At 24.8% G+C, this 17,704-nt stretch overlaps 3 protein-coding genes across 3 annotated transcripts; 1 reads left to right on the top strand and 2 right to left on the bottom strand.

The window, feature by feature from the left end:
- Positions 1–370: 370 nt before the first annotated feature.
- MKS88_003095 (XAP-5 DNA binding protein) lies at positions 371–1,498 on the bottom strand (the record flags this gene model as incomplete). Its single annotated transcript, XM_067216157.1, has 1 exon — positions 371–1,498. One exon carries the CDS (start codon positions 1,496–1,498, stop codon positions 371–373), a length of 1,128 nt encoding a protein of 375 aa, XP_067072833.1.
- A 964-nt stretch (positions 1,499–2,462) lies between these two features.
- Positions 2,463–9,097, top strand: MKS88_003094 (uncharacterized protein; the record flags this gene model as incomplete). Its single annotated transcript, XM_067216156.1, has 11 exons — positions 2,463–3,239; positions 3,547–5,530; positions 5,922–6,005; positions 7,393–7,469; positions 7,674–7,716; positions 7,826–7,893; positions 7,987–8,056; positions 8,175–8,303; positions 8,503–8,644; positions 8,843–8,914; positions 9,076–9,097. The coding sequence occupies 11 exons, from the start codon at positions 2,463–2,465 to the stop codon at positions 9,095–9,097; spliced, it is 3,468 nt and encodes a 1,155-aa protein (XP_067072832.1).
- A 579-nt stretch (positions 9,098–9,676) lies between these two features.
- On the bottom strand, positions 9,677–17,330 carry MKS88_003093 (formin 1; the record flags this gene model as incomplete). Its single annotated transcript, XM_067216155.1, has 3 exons — positions 9,677–12,027; positions 12,054–12,291; positions 12,390–17,330. 3 exons carry the CDS (start codon positions 17,328–17,330, stop codon positions 9,677–9,679), a joined length of 7,530 nt encoding a protein of 2,509 aa, XP_067072831.1.
- Between the last annotated feature and the right edge of the window lie 374 nt (positions 17,331–17,704).

Raw genomic sequence — 17,704 nt, 5'->3', positions numbered from 1 at the left:
TCAAGGGCTTATAAATTTCCCACTTAGAGGCAGGAAATATATGCTTATTTTTTTCATACCACTTTTTTTCTACTAACTTACCCGCGTGAGTCTGAAATTAAAAATATAAAATAAATAGATATTATGTTAATTTGTAAAACTATTTTGTGCATGAAATTATATTAAACAAGCATTGGCATGTTTATACAGATATGTACGTGAACACCAATTTATTTGCATATTTATAAATGGACAGAATAACATTTTCATGTATTTTTTTTCATGTACGTGTACGTTTCACGGAACACTGCAATACAATAAGCTCATTTTATTTTAACACGCAAGCCTCACAACATTTCCGAGTTGAACATATTATTATAATTATTTATTATTATTTTTTTTTACTTACATCTGTCTTTTCTTTTCTTATATCCGTAATTCCTGATAAATTTTCCACTGCGTCAAAAGAAAATAATGGTCCTGTTTTTCCTTGAGCTTTATTTTTAATTAATTCATAAAATGTTAAATAATTTGGAAGAATAATATCCTCTTTTACAAAAATTAATGTTTCACAAGATGCAGACCTTAAATGAATAAACTCATTTTTTAAATTATCAACACATTTGTTTATAAACTGTCCTATAGTTGTTTTTTGTTTAACTGAAATTTTTCTTCTATGGCCAGAACCATCATAGTAGGAATAAGTTATTTCTATAACTTTTTCTTTTTGTTCGTTTTCTAATTTAAAATATAATTCTCTTAACTCTTTTTTTTTTAATTCTATTTTTTCATCTCGTTCTTTATCTTTTAAAAAGGATGTATTTATAGTTGGATCTTTCATAATTTTTTTGAAGTTGTTTTTCTTTTCATATTTTGTTTGCGTTTTGTTACTATATGTTACTGTCTCGTTTTTTGCTTTATCATTTTTTTCTGTATTATCTTTTTGTAAATTTTTATCACAGTCATTTTTGCCGTTTTCCTCATCGTTAGAGGTGCCATTTAACTCATTGAAAGTTGGTTGGTTGTTTTGTTCTTCTTCTTCTTCTTGTTCTTTCAACTTTTCTCCTTGAGATGTTTTTTCGTCTATCTCTCCATCCACCTTTGAATTGGCATCTTCGTCTAATGCTGCATCTTCTTCCTCATCATCAGAGAAGAAGGATAATTTAAAATGTTTATGTTTGCTATATATATCCCTCTTGATGTTTTCATTCGAAGTGGTATCCTTTTTATTACTATAAATTTCATCCTTTATTTTTTTATACTCGTGAACGGTCCTAAGACCAACAGTTTCACTAATTAATTTATCATCTTCATTTTTATTTTTAACAAACATCTGATTTAGTTTTGGAGCCATTAATGATTTCTTTTTTATGTTTTCCTTCTGCTCCAGAAATTCCTTTTCTTTTCTTTTTCTTTCTAAAACGTATTTTTGAACTTTTCCATTTTCGCTATTTATAATACTATCAATTAAATCAGCGGTATTATCGGGTTTTCTAAAATTCATATTCATAACTTTCATTAAAAATTGTTAAAAGTGCTTTCTTTTTATTTATATTAGTTTCACCTTCTTTTTTGTTTTTAAATTATGAGTGATTGCGCATATAATATGTATCTTGGTGGGGGGAGGGGGAAATGATAGTGTTCTTTTCATTATGCTTTACAATTTTAACGTAGTTTGTTAATATGCTATTTTTTGCTGTTCCTGCTATACTTTTTCATTAACTTTTTTTATGAACTTTGTTTTTATGAACTTTGTTTTTATGAACTTCGTTTTTATGAACTTCATTTTTATGAACTTCGTTTTTATGAACTTCGTTTTTATGAACTTCGTTTTTATTAATTTTATTGTCATTTTGTTTTTTTAATTTTTTTTTTTTTTTTTTTTTTTAACAAAAAGAAATATTCGTGCAACATTATATTCCATTTATGTATAAACTCTTCGTTTTAAAACAGTTTTCTTTTTTCTTATTTTTCTTTCCATTTTTTTATTTATTTTCCTTTTTATTTTTAATTTATTTCCCCCCCTAATTTTTATTCGTAACTATTCGTTTTATAAGTTTAATGAAATGGAAGGAAAATTCCCCCAATATGCATATTTATATTTAAAGATTTAAATATATCCCCATATTTATGTATATGTATATACATATATTATTATATATGGTGTGTATATGTGAAAATGAGTATATAATGAATCCACATTAATAAGTACATATATGGGGATTTAATGTATCTATAGATTTCTTTATGCGATAGAAACGAATTTTACATGCAGGAATTTTGTTCGCTTAACAATTTAGTTGGTATTTTTTTAGTCCATTTTTATATTAAACAGTACATTACTATTTGTAAAAACGGTTGAGTAAAAGTGAACTCGATTAAAATCACATGCATGTAGATCTCATAAATAGTAAAGAAATCCACAAATAAGTTAGATAGTATTGGAATTGGTGTAATTACATGAATTAAGTAGCATACAAAAGATGAGTGAAAGTAAGAATATAATAAATATTATAGAGAACGAAATAAACATTTACAATGAGGTAGAAGCACGTTTTGATATATTAAGCAGTTTACCCAAAAACTTTAATTATAATTTTAAAGAGTTAGTTCATTTAATTTGTAAGGTTAAAAATGTGAGAAAACATGGGAAGTTATTGTTTTTTTGTGACACTATTTTGAAAGATAATGAAAAAGAATGTAAAAATATCGTTTTTTATAAACATCAAATTCTGAATTATAATAGTAAGGATGATACATCTAAAAATGAAGACAGTTATATATATAGTGGCCATAATAAATATGGAAGTGGCTTTTACTTCATAAAAAATACTTTTAATGAAAATGCCCACACAAGAGATAGTAACATCCAGTTAGTAATTAGTAAAGACTTTTACATTGATGAAGAAAAGTTTGTTTTATACCAGTCATATTTGTTAAACAATGGACATAAGGAGTATAAAGCAGAAAACGAGGAAATGTTAGTTAAGAATTCTCTGTTTCATTCCATTCATTTATGTAATCAATCTTATAGTATCTTGAAGGAGCTTCGTGAAAACGCTCAAATATCTACCAGTAGACAAGATAATATAAATGACGATAAAAATAATATTTCATTAATATTAATAAATGAATATATAAAGCATGAAATTATAAGTAAAGTTATTAAAACAGATTCGTGGATATACATTATAGGTCTTCCTGCACGAACAAATACCAATGAGAAATCCATATTAGTATTTTCTTCTTATTTATTAAAAGTAAAAAGAAAGATGACATAATAAAATTCTTTATATGGAAAAGATGCAAAGTTGCAACATTATTTTCATGTATATAAATTCATATTTCGCTTATACATTTATGCATATGTACATAGTTATATTGTATATATGAAGTAAACATATTTAAGAAAAAAGTGTGTAATGGGTATGCATCTATTGTGAGTAGGTTTTTCCGTATAAATTTTTTTTTCCCCCATTCATTGTTTTGTGATCTAATATCCCCATAAAAAGCAGTAATTTATGATATAGTTTTTAATATGTATATATGTATATATTTTTTTAATAGGTAAACTACGAATACTTTAATATTAGCGAACTTTTGAAATTATTTGAAAATAGTTACTTTTCTACACTAACAGTATGTAGAAGTTTACAGGTAAAGGAAGATTACATTCATAATATTTATTATGACGAAGAGAGAAAAAAAAAATACATATTAAATATAGTGTATAAAAATAAAGATTACAAGAGCATATGTAATCAGAAGATGAATAATTTTGAAATTTTTATAATTAAAATTATTGATATTATACCTAAAGTGTTTACAATACACCCTAGTGAATTTAAATGTAACATGAATGATATACAGAGCAGCAAAAATTTACTTAAATATTTTAACATTGATATATTTAATGATCATTTACCAAATGATAATAAAAAAGAAGAAATTATTATAGAAGGACAAAAGAAAAACAAAAAAAAAAAAAAGAAAAAGAAAAAGAAAGATATAATGTCCTATATGAATAATAAAAAAGTTCCACAAATACACTGGATGATTAATCACATAAAAAATTTATTTAAAGAAATAAAAAAAGGAAATTTAAATGATCCAATATTTTGTCATGAAGACATTATTTTATGGTCCCGTCATTTGGTTAACAAATATATTGAGAGCAATAGTATCTTTTTTGAAAATTATTTAGAATTTCTAAAATTATTTATTGAAAAAAATGATAAATTAGTTAATGAGAAAAATATAAGAAAGGTAGAAAATAACATTGAAGTATGTACCAAAAAGAATGTACATATTTTTGAAAACTCCAGTTGGTCTAATATAGAATTTTACAATATCAGAGATTTGTATTTAGATAATACTACTGATACACAAATTAAAGAGAATCCGAATTGTAAAAGATCGGATGAGGAGAATATAAATAGTAATTATTTTACTAGTGACATCTGTAGAGTTAACTATGACGAGAGAGAATATAATAACCTTGAAAAGGAGCAAAATAATAACACATATGTATTAGATGAAATAAATTACAATTTTAGACAAAATAATTTGACATATGATTACTGCGTTTTAGATGTAGGTGGAGGGAAAGGTGATTTGGGTATTTACATTTCCTTAGTTTTTAAAAATGTTTTAGTAATAATATTAGATATCAATGTGAATTCTCTTTTTAGTTGTTTTATTAAAGTTTATACGAACAAAATTAAGAATGTTGTCATTATGCATGAATCAATATTATATTTTGATTTTAAAAAATATAAAATTGATTTAATTGTTGGTTTACACTGCTGTGGAGGATTGACTGATTACACCTTAAAAAAATGTATCAATGAAAAAATTCCCTTTCTCATATGTTCTTGCTGTTATACAAAATATAGTGAGTTAAGAAAATATATATTTGATTTTAAAAATAATATAATAATGAATGAAGTTAATAATTATATTTACAATAAAAATTACTACTCATGTATGAACTATATCACTGGTGATCATGTGGAAGATATGTGTGCACCAAAATATAAAAGTTATACAACTACGGACATGGAAAATTCATATAGGGGCATTACTAATTTTGATACAAATAATATTACTGATCATACCAGGAATAATTATACTGATTATCCTTTTAGTTGCTCGAAGGAAAGAGATCATGCAAATTTAAAAGGAAATAGTTCTACTAAAGGTACTTATAATTGCTATCATGATAATAAATTACAGTATAACCCTGACATCAATGAAGATGACAATATCAGTGAATTTAATAATTATAAGAAAAAGTATGATAAGTATGGGAAAAAAATTATGAGGAGGACCATACCAAATATATACTCCTTTGTAAATTTATTGTCAAAGTTATGTGAAAGCGAAAATCCAACAATATCTTTTAAATGTATGCATTTTTATAATAATTTAAGATTTAAAATTTTACAAATATTGTTTAATGCTACAATAAATTTAGAAGAAAAGCTAAGCTTAAATTTATCCTTACATTCATTCCCAATTTCTTTTTCACCAAAAAATATTGTCTTAAAAGGTTTTTTTTCATAATATGGTCAGGAAAAAAAAAAAAAAAATGTGATGTAGTAAAATAAAATGGTTCTCTTTTTAACAGTTATAATTTTTTTTTTTTTTTATCATTCTATATAAAAAGGGAGAAAGGTATATATTTCGTAAAAAGTAATTCTAAAAAGTTCGTTATTTTTAACTAAAGGTAAATTTTTTCTTTTCGAGTTCCTTTTTGATGTTATTAATTTCCTTCAAAAAACAATATAATAATGAAAAAGTGAAATATAAGAAGCAGCTTCGTAAAAACACATATATGCGCATATATATATGTATGATACGTTATGCATATAAATTATGAGTGGATCATTTAATTTTTTATATTTTTATTTTTACGTCTAATAAAGCTTCATGACCATTAGGAACGTTATTAAAATTGTACAAACTTATGGATATGGACACAATTGCATATGCAGACAACAAACCTACAAGATATATGGGAATCTGTAAATCAAAAAAAAAAAAAACATATATATTTATATATATATGTATATATATACATATATGTATGTATGCTTGCTCTTTTTCCTTTATGCTAAATTAGATCCGAATTATGTGTTACAAAACTGGGATAAAATTTTTTGCTTTCTTTGTTTTCATAGTTTGTTTTATAATAATTTATTTTTCTTCTTTTGTTACTAGTATCCATTTAATTAAAGAATTTGATTTTTTATATTTGTCGAAATTATATATCCATAAAATGGTAGAAAATAAAAATATTATTACTATAACTTTACCTCTTGTTAGCATATTGTTATATTTTATTACTTTCAATTTATTTACTGTGGTTTTTATAAATCCCGATTGTATTTTTGCTTATTCTTAACTTACGTTTTATCTTTTATGCTTATGTTTATAAAATAAAAAAAAAAAGAAAAGAAATAAAATGAAAAAACATTAAAAAGACATTATATAAGAAAAATGCGTTATTCTGTGTAATTACACCTTTACAACTTTAAAATGTAACATTATGTATATATACATATGTATTAATAAGTATTACTATACCAAGAAAATAAAAAATAATGATACCAAAATATTTCCTATTCTTTTTTTTTTTTTTTTCCCTTTTTATAAAGAACATTGTATTTATGTAACATTTTAAAAAAAAGGTTTTGTGAGCATAAATACAAATATTCAAAAATTTTGTTTTAGTAAAAAATGAATAAATTTTCTCTATATTTACTATTTCTTTTTTTTTATGTTGAAATATGCACTTGCGAAAATAATAGTGTAAGTTTGTAAAAATATGCATAAAAGAGATAAAAAAAAAAAAAAAAAAAATACCTATATGTATATAAATATTTATGTACATATATGTATATATATGTGAATGTATAATATATTAGGCTTGGAATGCGCATTATTATATTATTAAAGGTTGCGTGAATAATATCATGAGATAAAAAAAATGCACTACGCAGTTGAGGCATTATCATAGAAATACATAATAATATATTAATAAATTCATACAAAGATAGAATTAAAAAAGAAAAAAATTTAATAAATCACATTATATTTTATGTATAAATATTTCTTTTTTTTTTCTCTCTTTTTCTTTTTTCAATGCCTAAAATGATAATGTATAAATATAAAAGAAAGATGCAACGTTTTCAGACAACGAATTAGAAAAAATAGGGGGAAGTGCAGGTTTTTTTTGAAAAAAAAATAAAAATCTAAAAACGTTTTATTTAAAAAAATAGAAAAGCTTGTTAAACTACTTTGAATTATATCGATTAGAAGTTTTAAAAAATTGAAAATATGACTATATGAACATGAAAATAATACTATTCATGAAAAAAATAAAATAAAATAAGTCTACAACATTTTTAGGTGATATTATTACAAGCTCTTCAAGATTACCGTACTCAGAAAATAACCATCCTCCCAACACAAACATTTCCGGAGATGTAAATAGATATACAAACGAATAAACTAATAAGAATATAAATTTATGAATATTTTCTCTTATTATATTAATAAATAAAGATATAACGACGAAATTTTGATTCGTTAATTATATGATGAAAAATTCGTTAAGACATTGTTAATGAAATATATTTCAATAAGTGATATATGAACATATATATATAAGTATAATTTTGGTACTGTAGATATTAAGGGGACTAAAAAACATTCCGCCTCCAACTGTTGAATGTACTACAAAAATATAATTTCCTTTATATAAACGATACGAAATTAGCACTTGCCATTAACTTTTCTTCTATTTAACATTTGTACATTTTCCTAATTTTTTATATATTAGTAAAAGAAAAAACATTAATTGATCCTGATATTATTTGTGAAAGGGATTACAACTTACCTTGTCCAGATGTAAAAGAAAATTTTACTTTTTTTTTTTTTTTTTTTTTTTTTATATTTTTCCCTATTCGCTTTTTTCAATTCTACATATACTGATATTGTTAGGACTATAATTATATAGGGGATATTCATGAACCAGACGATGAAATATGTGCACCATCATCAACATATGATGGTTAAAAAAAAAGAAGGAATTAAATATGTATTTTTTTTTATTCGTTCCTTTGCGTACTTTTTTTTTCTGTTCTCTTCTTTAAAATAATAACCTTTTTTATTTTGATTTTGTTTTTTAGGCCCATGTATAGGTGAAGAGTTAAATGTAAAACACATGTCTGCAAAAACAAAAGAAAGTTGGTCCAAAAAATGCCAAGCATTTTGGCCTTGCCGAAAATGTGTCAGAAATTTTACGTCATTTTGTCCAGGTTCCATATTAAAACAAAGACATACATAAATAGGCCTGTGAACATTAACCTTTTACCTAATTATATTTTTTTTTTAATATTACGTATTTATTTATATATGTATGTATGCATATATGTATATCTCGTTTTACATACGTGAGGTTGCATAAGTAGATTTGCGAAAAATATATGGAATCGCCATTTTTTTTTTTTTTTAAAGAAAAATGGAATAAGATAGAGGGTACAATAAGATCTTGTAAACCATCGATGTTGTACACTGGCCCTTGTAATTTTCAAATGAACTTTTCTGGGTATAATATTAGAATGTTAGAAGAATGGAGTTTAAAATGTGATGCTTGGTGGTAACGCAAAAAAAAATAAAAATAAAAGATGGAGAAGACGTATTCATGCAGAATTGCTATCTTTTCTAAATGTAAAACAAGTAAATCTTTTTTATGTAATACATGAAATAAACCTTTCTTACGTAGAATTTTGTTAGTACTATATATTTGATAATGTATAAATTTTTTTTTTACCTTATATATTTGTCGTTTGAAAAGGATGTGCGATCATGTAAATTTATTGGGTGACTGTCCTGACAGCGATGTACCTATTACAGCAGCTGCTACGAGGTTAATACAAAAAAGGATACATGTAGCATTAAATATTTACATAAACATTTTTTTTTTTTCGTTGAATATATACGAAAATGTAGGTGGAGATTAAAGAAAAATTATCAGTGAAGAGATTTTCTTTTTTTTATTTTAAAATCTTGTTATTGTTACCAATGCAGGTACTTTTTTGGTTTTCTGTAAAATTTTGGAGACATATAAATATACATTGGTACATATTTAATTTGTCTTTTTTTTTTTTTTTTCGTAATTTTTTTTTTTTTTTCACACCATTATAATAGTTGTTAATGTCTATTTCGTATAAATAATTTTTCTTTTCATATAACGTTTTTAAGACATTACGATGTAAAATTTTGTGCTAACTGTTTATTTAAATTAACATGTTTTATTTAAATGAAGAAGTATAAAACTGAGAAAATAAAAAACAACTAATTTATTTTCACAACAAGTTATACGTTTATACATCAGGATAAAAAATAATATACAAAAACAAATTCACAATGAAGCATTTAAAAAATACGAAAAAAAATGTTTTACATGCATACATACAAAAAAAAAAAAAAAAAAAAATTTCTTAATTGGGATTACATAAAGAAGAAAAAAGTAATACAAAACAAAAATTATCCGTGTAATTATGGTACCACAATAATATTATAATTGGGGAATTATGAAGTTACAAAGAAATGCATATTTTTAATATGTCATTTGTGTTTACACATGTACGTGTAAATATATGTATTTGTATATATATGAATGCGCATGCTAAAATATCTTGAATGTTTTCTTGGTTAGCTTCGCCTTTGGATCCGTCTTTTCTTTCTTCTTAGCTATAGTAAAGTTTTGCCTTTTGCTGAGAGCAGCACCTTTCTTTTCATTTTCTAGCATTCTTTCTTTTTTCTTTAATTCTTTGAGAACGTTCTCTTGAATTGTCTTTCTATTAAATTCAACAGATTGGATGAATTTCCATAATTCTTTAAAAAAATCTTGTACTTGTATAGTACTAACTTCTTTTTCTTTATAACCTAAATACAATGAAATTTCTTTGAATATAGCGAAAGTTTGGTCATAAAAAGTTTCTAGCTCTTGAATTTTTGGTTCTACGCTAAAATAAAATTCTTTCAGGGCTTCATATAAAGGATCTTCAGGGTTTTTTTTGGCCAGTTCTAAAACATTTTTAATTTTATTTGAACCTAATTTTAACTTTTGTAGAACAGTATCAATTATTTGCTTATCTGTTTTTACTACTTTTTCGATACATCTTAACTCTTCCATTATATCGAGGGTGTCTACACTTTTTTCATAAATAGTTTCACATATATATTGTAACAGAGTTTTAACAGGTTTCGTACTTGATCTTATATCGTTTAATTTAGATAAGGTGGTTAGTTTAAAACCGAAAGCATTACCTCTTTGTGGATCTCCATAATTCAATGTGTTACCTACATTTAATATAGTAAATAATATAGTAAAAAGTTTCGTTGAACCTTTTATTGCTTCACAGGATTCTAGAATATTTTCCAAAGGATTTAAAGTATTTTCATAATTTTCTTTAAATGAAAGAGCAAAATAGTGAGACTCTAATCTTTGTTTTAATAATGGTACTCCTAAAAGTGCAGCAACATACTGTTCAGGTTTATCCACTAAATTTAAATCACCCTTGGAACAAATATATTCCTTAACTATTTCAAATTCTTCAGGAGTAGGAACATATTGCATTAATACTTCTGTATTATCAAGGTTAAGTATATGAGGATTTAAGTCCATTATTGCATCCCTAATTTCTTTAAATGTGTAATTACTAAATTTAGATAGAGCAATAGACATATTGTATTCTCTTTTCGAATCGGGTAATAATTGTATAACTTTTGGTTTTCTAATTTTAAGTTCATTACCTTCTTCTTTTTTACTAACAGCTTTTGAAAAACATTTTTCCACATTTTCTTTTTCTATTACTATTTTTTGCATTAATTCTTTTTTGTCTTCAAATAATGTTCCAGGAATATCATCTTCAAATAATGCTTCCCAGAAAAATCTTTTCGTTTTACCTTCATCTTTGGCTTGTTTTATCTTCGAAAATTTACCCTTTCCAACTACAGGCCCTCCTTTAACACCTTTTGGAGGTCCTTTCATAAATTTGGGTGCTCCTTTTTTACCTCCTTTTGTTTTCGGTGCAATTTTTGGTGGTTCCTTTTTCGCCTGAGATGATTTTTCTTTTTCTTTTGCTTTTTCTATTTGTTCACTTTTCTTTTCTATTTTATATGAATTTTTCAATGCATTTATATCGATTCCTGACAATAGATTTACATCATGAAGAGTATCCTTAGATATTGTAGGACTACTTGTGAAACCTAATTCTTTTAATCCTTCCCCTGTTAAAAGTCTCATTTCACTTTGTACTTGTTTTTTTCTGTCTTCAATGGATATTTCAAATTCTCTATGCATTAAACCTATTTTTTTTATTGTTTCTTCCTCCATGGATGATTTTGCTAAGGAAAATGAAGTTAAATCTAATTGCCATGGTACAATTGCTAAGACAACTTTATCTTCATTTAACAGATGAACTGTTGGAAGAGTGCCTAAATTTTCATCAGGTTGAAATCCAATTTTACAATATTTTACTTTTCTCAGAATATCAAATGCTAATTTATCGTTTATGTTCTTTACAATTTTCACTTCATGATTATTGTTATTAAGATCATTACTTTTTTTAATTGTATTATTGTCTTTTATATTATTTATTTTATTTACTACCATTTTTGGAATAACTTTTGGAACAATTTTTTTCAACATTATTTTTTTAGGATAATTCACTGTGTTAATTTTTTTCACTAAAGTATTCTCATTTTTATAACTTTCCTCGTTTTTTTCTTCATTCGAATTATCCATATGAATACTATCCTTTGACGATTGTTTCTCTATAGATTCTTCCTTGATGTTTGATAGGTTTGATGATTCATCCTTATTTATATCTTGTTTTGGTATCTGCTTCATTAAAGGGGAATTATTTTTTTCATTAGATTTAATGGTATCTTTGTTGTTCTCTAATACTTTTTTTTCAATAACATTTATCTTACTAAGAAATCCTTTTTTTGTTCCCATCAATTTTTTTAAACCTAAAACTTTTGATTTTATGTTCAACCTTGGTTTGTCCATTCCATGCAAAGGCTCGGATATAAATTTTTTTTTTTTTCCTTTCCCTTTAACATTATACTGTTGACTTCAATTAACTCCTTTGCATTATTTTTTCCTGCTAATTTATCATTTAAAGCGTTACTTAATAAATGCACATTTTTGCCTTCGGTGCTAAATGGTTCAAGATCATTAATTATATATTCATTATTCATCGTATTTGAATTTTGCTCTTTTTTTTTTAATTTCTTTTTTGAAAAAATGGAAAATAATTTCAAAACGTGTTTTCTTTTATTCAGTTGTAAAAAGGAAGATAATTTTTTTTTTTTTTTTTTTTCTTATTTACATTATTGCTATTATTATCACTATTCATGGTTACGTCATAGTAAAAAGAATCGTCTTTATTTATGTCACATCCTTGTTTATTACCATTAACATTATGAACAATATGAACGTTATGCATGCTGTTATATGTTAAATTTGAAGAGTATTTTATTCCATTTTTTTTATTATTATTATTTGATATTTTATTACTAATATAATTTTTATTATCAGAAGCATACATCATATTTATTTTATCATTCTCATTTAGACTGTCATCATAATTAATATTTGACATTATATCAGCCTCTTCTTCTAAGATGGTCATATTATTGGGGAGATTTTGATTTTCCTGCTCGTTATGCAAGTTGATGACACTTATATCATTGAGTTCGTCATCTAATGTATCAGTAACCTTTTTATTATTGTTTATTTTACCGCTATAATTCCTTTTTATTTCTTTTTTGGCATATTTACTTTTATACTTGTTTGTGATTAAATTAGAATCTAATTCCTCTATCGAATTACTTCTCAAGAATAAATTATCTGTAAAACTATCCTTGTGGATTCCATTTACTTCTTTGTTTATTATAATTCCTGAAGATGTTTCTTCATCATACATGTCATATGTGTTATCTTCAGATGGTTTCTTATAATAACTTCTTTGTTCATGAATTTTCTGAACCTTTTCATTCTTATATAATGCAGATGAATGACTTCTATCATTTGTGTCTGAACATTCATTTTGATTTTCTTTCAGGAAGCGATTTCTATTATTGTAAGCATTATCATATCTACTATTTTCAACCTCATAAATATCCATAATATTCGAATCAATTTTTGCCTCATCAAGAATTACCTCCTTATAAAATTCTTCATTTTCGCTTAATTCTACTTCTTCCGAGTATTCATTAATAACAGTACGTTCTTTATTTTTTAATGTGGATTTGTATCTGTTATCCAAAAAAACATTAACTCCTGTGGAATGAGAAAATAATATATTTTCACTATTCTCCGATCCATTTATTATTCTTCCATTTTCCATTTGGTGTGTGGAAAAAACAAATGATTCACTATCTTCCATAGTTTTATCAAAAATATGTTCACCTAATTTGGTATCGTTTAATTTTATATCATTTGAGCATATACCATTTACCAAATGTGGTTTACTGGATGACTTAGCCTTTTTTAGAAACGATTTTCCATATATTTCGCTCTCAGATATGTCAGTATCTAATAGTATATTTCCGTCTCTAAATGAATTTCCTTTATTAAATCTAAATTTAAATGAAATATCATTCTTGTTTACATTTTTAATATGGTTTAATTTATCCTTTATATGAAACTTGTTGAGACTAGTACAACTGTTTACTGATTTGTTTCTATAGGTATTAAGATTAATGCTTTTTGTATTGGATTTATTTTCATACATGGAATTTTCATTAATTGTGTCGCTATTAAAAGAAGCAAAATTTGAATTAAGTGTATTGTTGTTAGACGATAATGAATTTTCACTTTCATTAATCCTTTGATATTCTTCATTATTAGCACATTTCATAGTGTAATCAGAAGTATCATTTCCTACGCTATCTTTTTTATTTATTAAAGGGTTCAAATTCAGTGTATTCCTTGAATCATTTGAAGGTATGTTAGTATCAAATATTTTATGTATATCAATTATATCTTCATTATTATTCTCTCTATCATCGCTATAAAACGAATTGTAATTTTTACTCCCCATGTCGCTAACATTTTCATCACTATTATCAGTACTATATTCGCTAGACCTTTCTGAACTTTCATTATTTTCCTCATTATAATGAGTAATGACATTTTCATTTTTTTTTTTTTTATTTTCATTAGTAAGATTGTTTTTTACATTATTGTATGTGTTATCTTTAATATGCTTATATGGTTTATTGTACCTATTGTTGTTTTTTTTTTTATGTTCTTTATAGCTAGCAACCATTTCTTCTTCATCGTCAAAAGATAAATTAGTTGAATTTGTATGGCTGTTACATGGGGAATTATCATAATAAATTTCTCTCTTCAGATTATCTATATCACAATGTTCAAGACTACTCACATTATTTTGAAGATCAAATTTTATATTATAATCAATAGAAGATTTTAGGATGGGATCCTTTTTTAATTTAATTTTTCTCATGGATCTTTGTATTTTATCAGTTTTATTTGAATTGCTATAACCAATTAATTTAATTTTTTCATTAGATCTTAGAAATAAATTGTTAAAATTAATGGATTTTTTTAAGACGTATTTATCTCTAGAAAATAATGTCGATGAACTCTCTCGATTACCTTTTAGAACGTGCACTTTTTTATGTTGAAGTTTTTTATTTTGAAGCTTTTTATTAAAACCTAAACCTTTAAACTTCATATCACCTACTTTTTTTTCCTCTGATTTGTGTTTCTTTAACATCTGTTCTGATGATTGTGTTGACAACTGCTTCGACAATTGCTTTGACATTTTCTTTGAGAATAATTTTGATAGTTCTTTTGAAACTCCTTTTGATAACTCTTTAGGCACGCCCTTTTTTGTTACCGTCTCAGATTTTTGAGTAGATAAAGGAATGTCCTTGGGAATATATTTTGATTCGTCATTAATATGAGTTTTGTTTGAATCACTTGATTCCCTTTTAGTTATGAGGTCATTTTTTATATTCCCCTTTTGTTCATTTTTTTCAAGAGTGTTTTTTAACGAATCATTTATAATTTTTGAATCACGTGAAATTTTGCTACTTTTTTCTTCCTTTTTATATGTATTGTAATCATATGAATGATCAATACCTGCATTTGAACTATTTTTATATAAATTATTACCACGATTTATTTTCGTGCTTATATTCTTGTTCCGATACGGATTTATATTATCAAAAGAATATAAATTATTAACATGGTTATACTTATGAAAATAATATAGGTCATTTAAAATAAGGCAGTGGTAAATAGCTGGATTTGGCACAAGCAAAGGGTTATTATAAAAACCAAGCATAACTTCATTTTTATCATCTAGAATAGAAATAAACATGTTAAATTCATTATCAAGGTGCTCATATTTACTAAATACGTTTCCTTGAGAATCTACAAAAGGTTCCTTGATATTCCATTCACTTAATAAAGATTTGGCATCTTCATTACAAGTCATTATAGGCTGATCATTGTCTAATTGTACATATCCTCTTTCTATTAATGGTATATTAACTATAGGCAAAATTTTTCTTTTGAAAATAATAGCATTTTGAAAATCCTTGCACTCTGAAAATTTAATTAGTTTTTTGTCCACTAATTTTGCTTCAACAAAAGGCAATATATATGTTGAAGGAATTAAAGTACTTTTCCACGAATCTGCGTATAAGGATTTAATTCTGTTAATAGAAGAAATGGAGTAAAATGAACTCTTCAAAATTTCAAATTCTTTGTTTGATTGCATATGTTTATATGCGTCAATACTACAATAACTTAAATCATTATATTTTAAGTTTCCTTCTACTGTTATGAATGTTTTTTTATCACTTAAATTTTTATAGGGAATATTTTTGGTGTTAATTAAAACTCTCTCATTCATAAGATTTTCAATTAAGTTAGGATCTATATCTGACTTCTTTGAAATAGTTTGCAATTTTTCATTAAATAAATTCCAGTTTTTCTTTATTTTACTCTCTTTTGTTAACTTATCATTTACATTTGGTATATGACTTTCTAAATTAGAGGGATACTTTTTTTTACTTTTATCCATTTCTTTCATAATATCTTTTTCTAACTCTTCAATCAATTTGCATACAATTATAGTATTAGTATCATCAGGACCATAATAAATTTTATAAAAAGAATAAACCTCTTTATATAATTGTAATGAAACCTTGAAATTGTTTAACTGGTGCATAATAATGGCAAAGGAAAATAAAATATCTTGAACTTCTATAGTGTGCCTTGTTTTATGAATTTTCATTCTCATATCTACTGCTATTAAATATTTGTGTAAAGATTCAATGGTATTTCCAGACAATCTTAATAATAATCCTAAGTTACAATAACAGTCAGCAATAATTTCACTTGGATTCTCTGAATCATAATCACCAAAAAATTTTTTTCGTATTTCCAGTATTTGCTCGCATAGAGGTAAAGCTTTCGAATAATCTCTAATTTTTATGTAGTAGGAACATACATCATTTAAAGCGTCACTATAATTTAAACTATCAGCATTAAAAGATTTATCTATGATATACAGATATTTTAAGAAGTAACTTTCTGCTTCTTCATTCTGTTTATATGAACTTAACAAGTCAGCAAAAATATAAAGTACATTTGATAAAACTTCTATTCCACATAATATAATCGGCTCTTGATAATTCGAATCTAAATCATTGATCTTATTAATGTCTTTATTTTGTCCATCCTTCTGTTGTTCAGTAAAAATACCCTTATTATGAGCATATAATAACGTGTTATCAATTAAAAATTTTAACTCATTCAAATATTTTCTTCCTTCTGTATATTTTTGAACTAATACATAACATTTACATATTAAAATTAGTTCTGTACTCATATCACCTGTAATATAAAAACCAAAATATTTGGAATAATATTTTTTTGCTATCATATAAGAATGAATAGCTTGAATTAAACAATCTGCGTACTTTTTGTCATGATAATTGTTAATAGCAAATAATCTTAAATCATTTCTTATATTTTGAATTTCAGTATAACTAATAGAATAGTTAAAATTTTCCATATTATGTAATATAAAAACTGCTTCTTTTACTTTTATCTGTTCATCATTCATTCTAAGGGAGTCTTCAAAATTTATGTTCCTTATTTTATTACATTTCTCATTTTTACTATTTGTCAACTTTAAATCTACTTTTGTTATCAAGCTTAAGTTATCCACATTTTTGTCGTTTTCAATGTCGTTAATAGTTGCTAACGCAATTTTTTTGTTTTCCATTTTTTTCTTTATGGTTAAAATGAAAGTAGCAAATAGACAAAAAAAAAAAAAAATTAAATTACATCATGCTAAAAAGTGAATATAGTAAATGAACACAATTTTGCTCAATATTCTGAATGAAAAGGGAATGGAACATACGCGCATGCTACATATACATACATACATACATATACATAAACATATAATATATTTATGCGTGTATTCCTTATACATAAACATAACTTGTACATTTATGCACGAACAAAAGTTTTCACATTAATGAATAATAAACCAGATACGGAGAAAAAAAAAAAGTGTGATCAGATGCTTGTGAAATGAAATATACGAAATTTATAAAACGAAAACATATGAAACTCAAATATGTTAAAGGAAAA

Source organism: Plasmodium brasilianum, chromosome 10 (genome assembly GCF_023973825.1).
Source record: "Plasmodium brasilianum strain Bolivian I chromosome 10, whole genome shotgun sequence".
Lineage (NCBI taxonomy): Eukaryota > Apicomplexa > Aconoidasida > Haemosporida > Plasmodiidae > Plasmodium > Plasmodium brasilianum.
The sequence above is the reverse complement of the archived record's forward strand: the minus strand, read 5'-3'. Positions and strand labels throughout refer to the sequence as shown.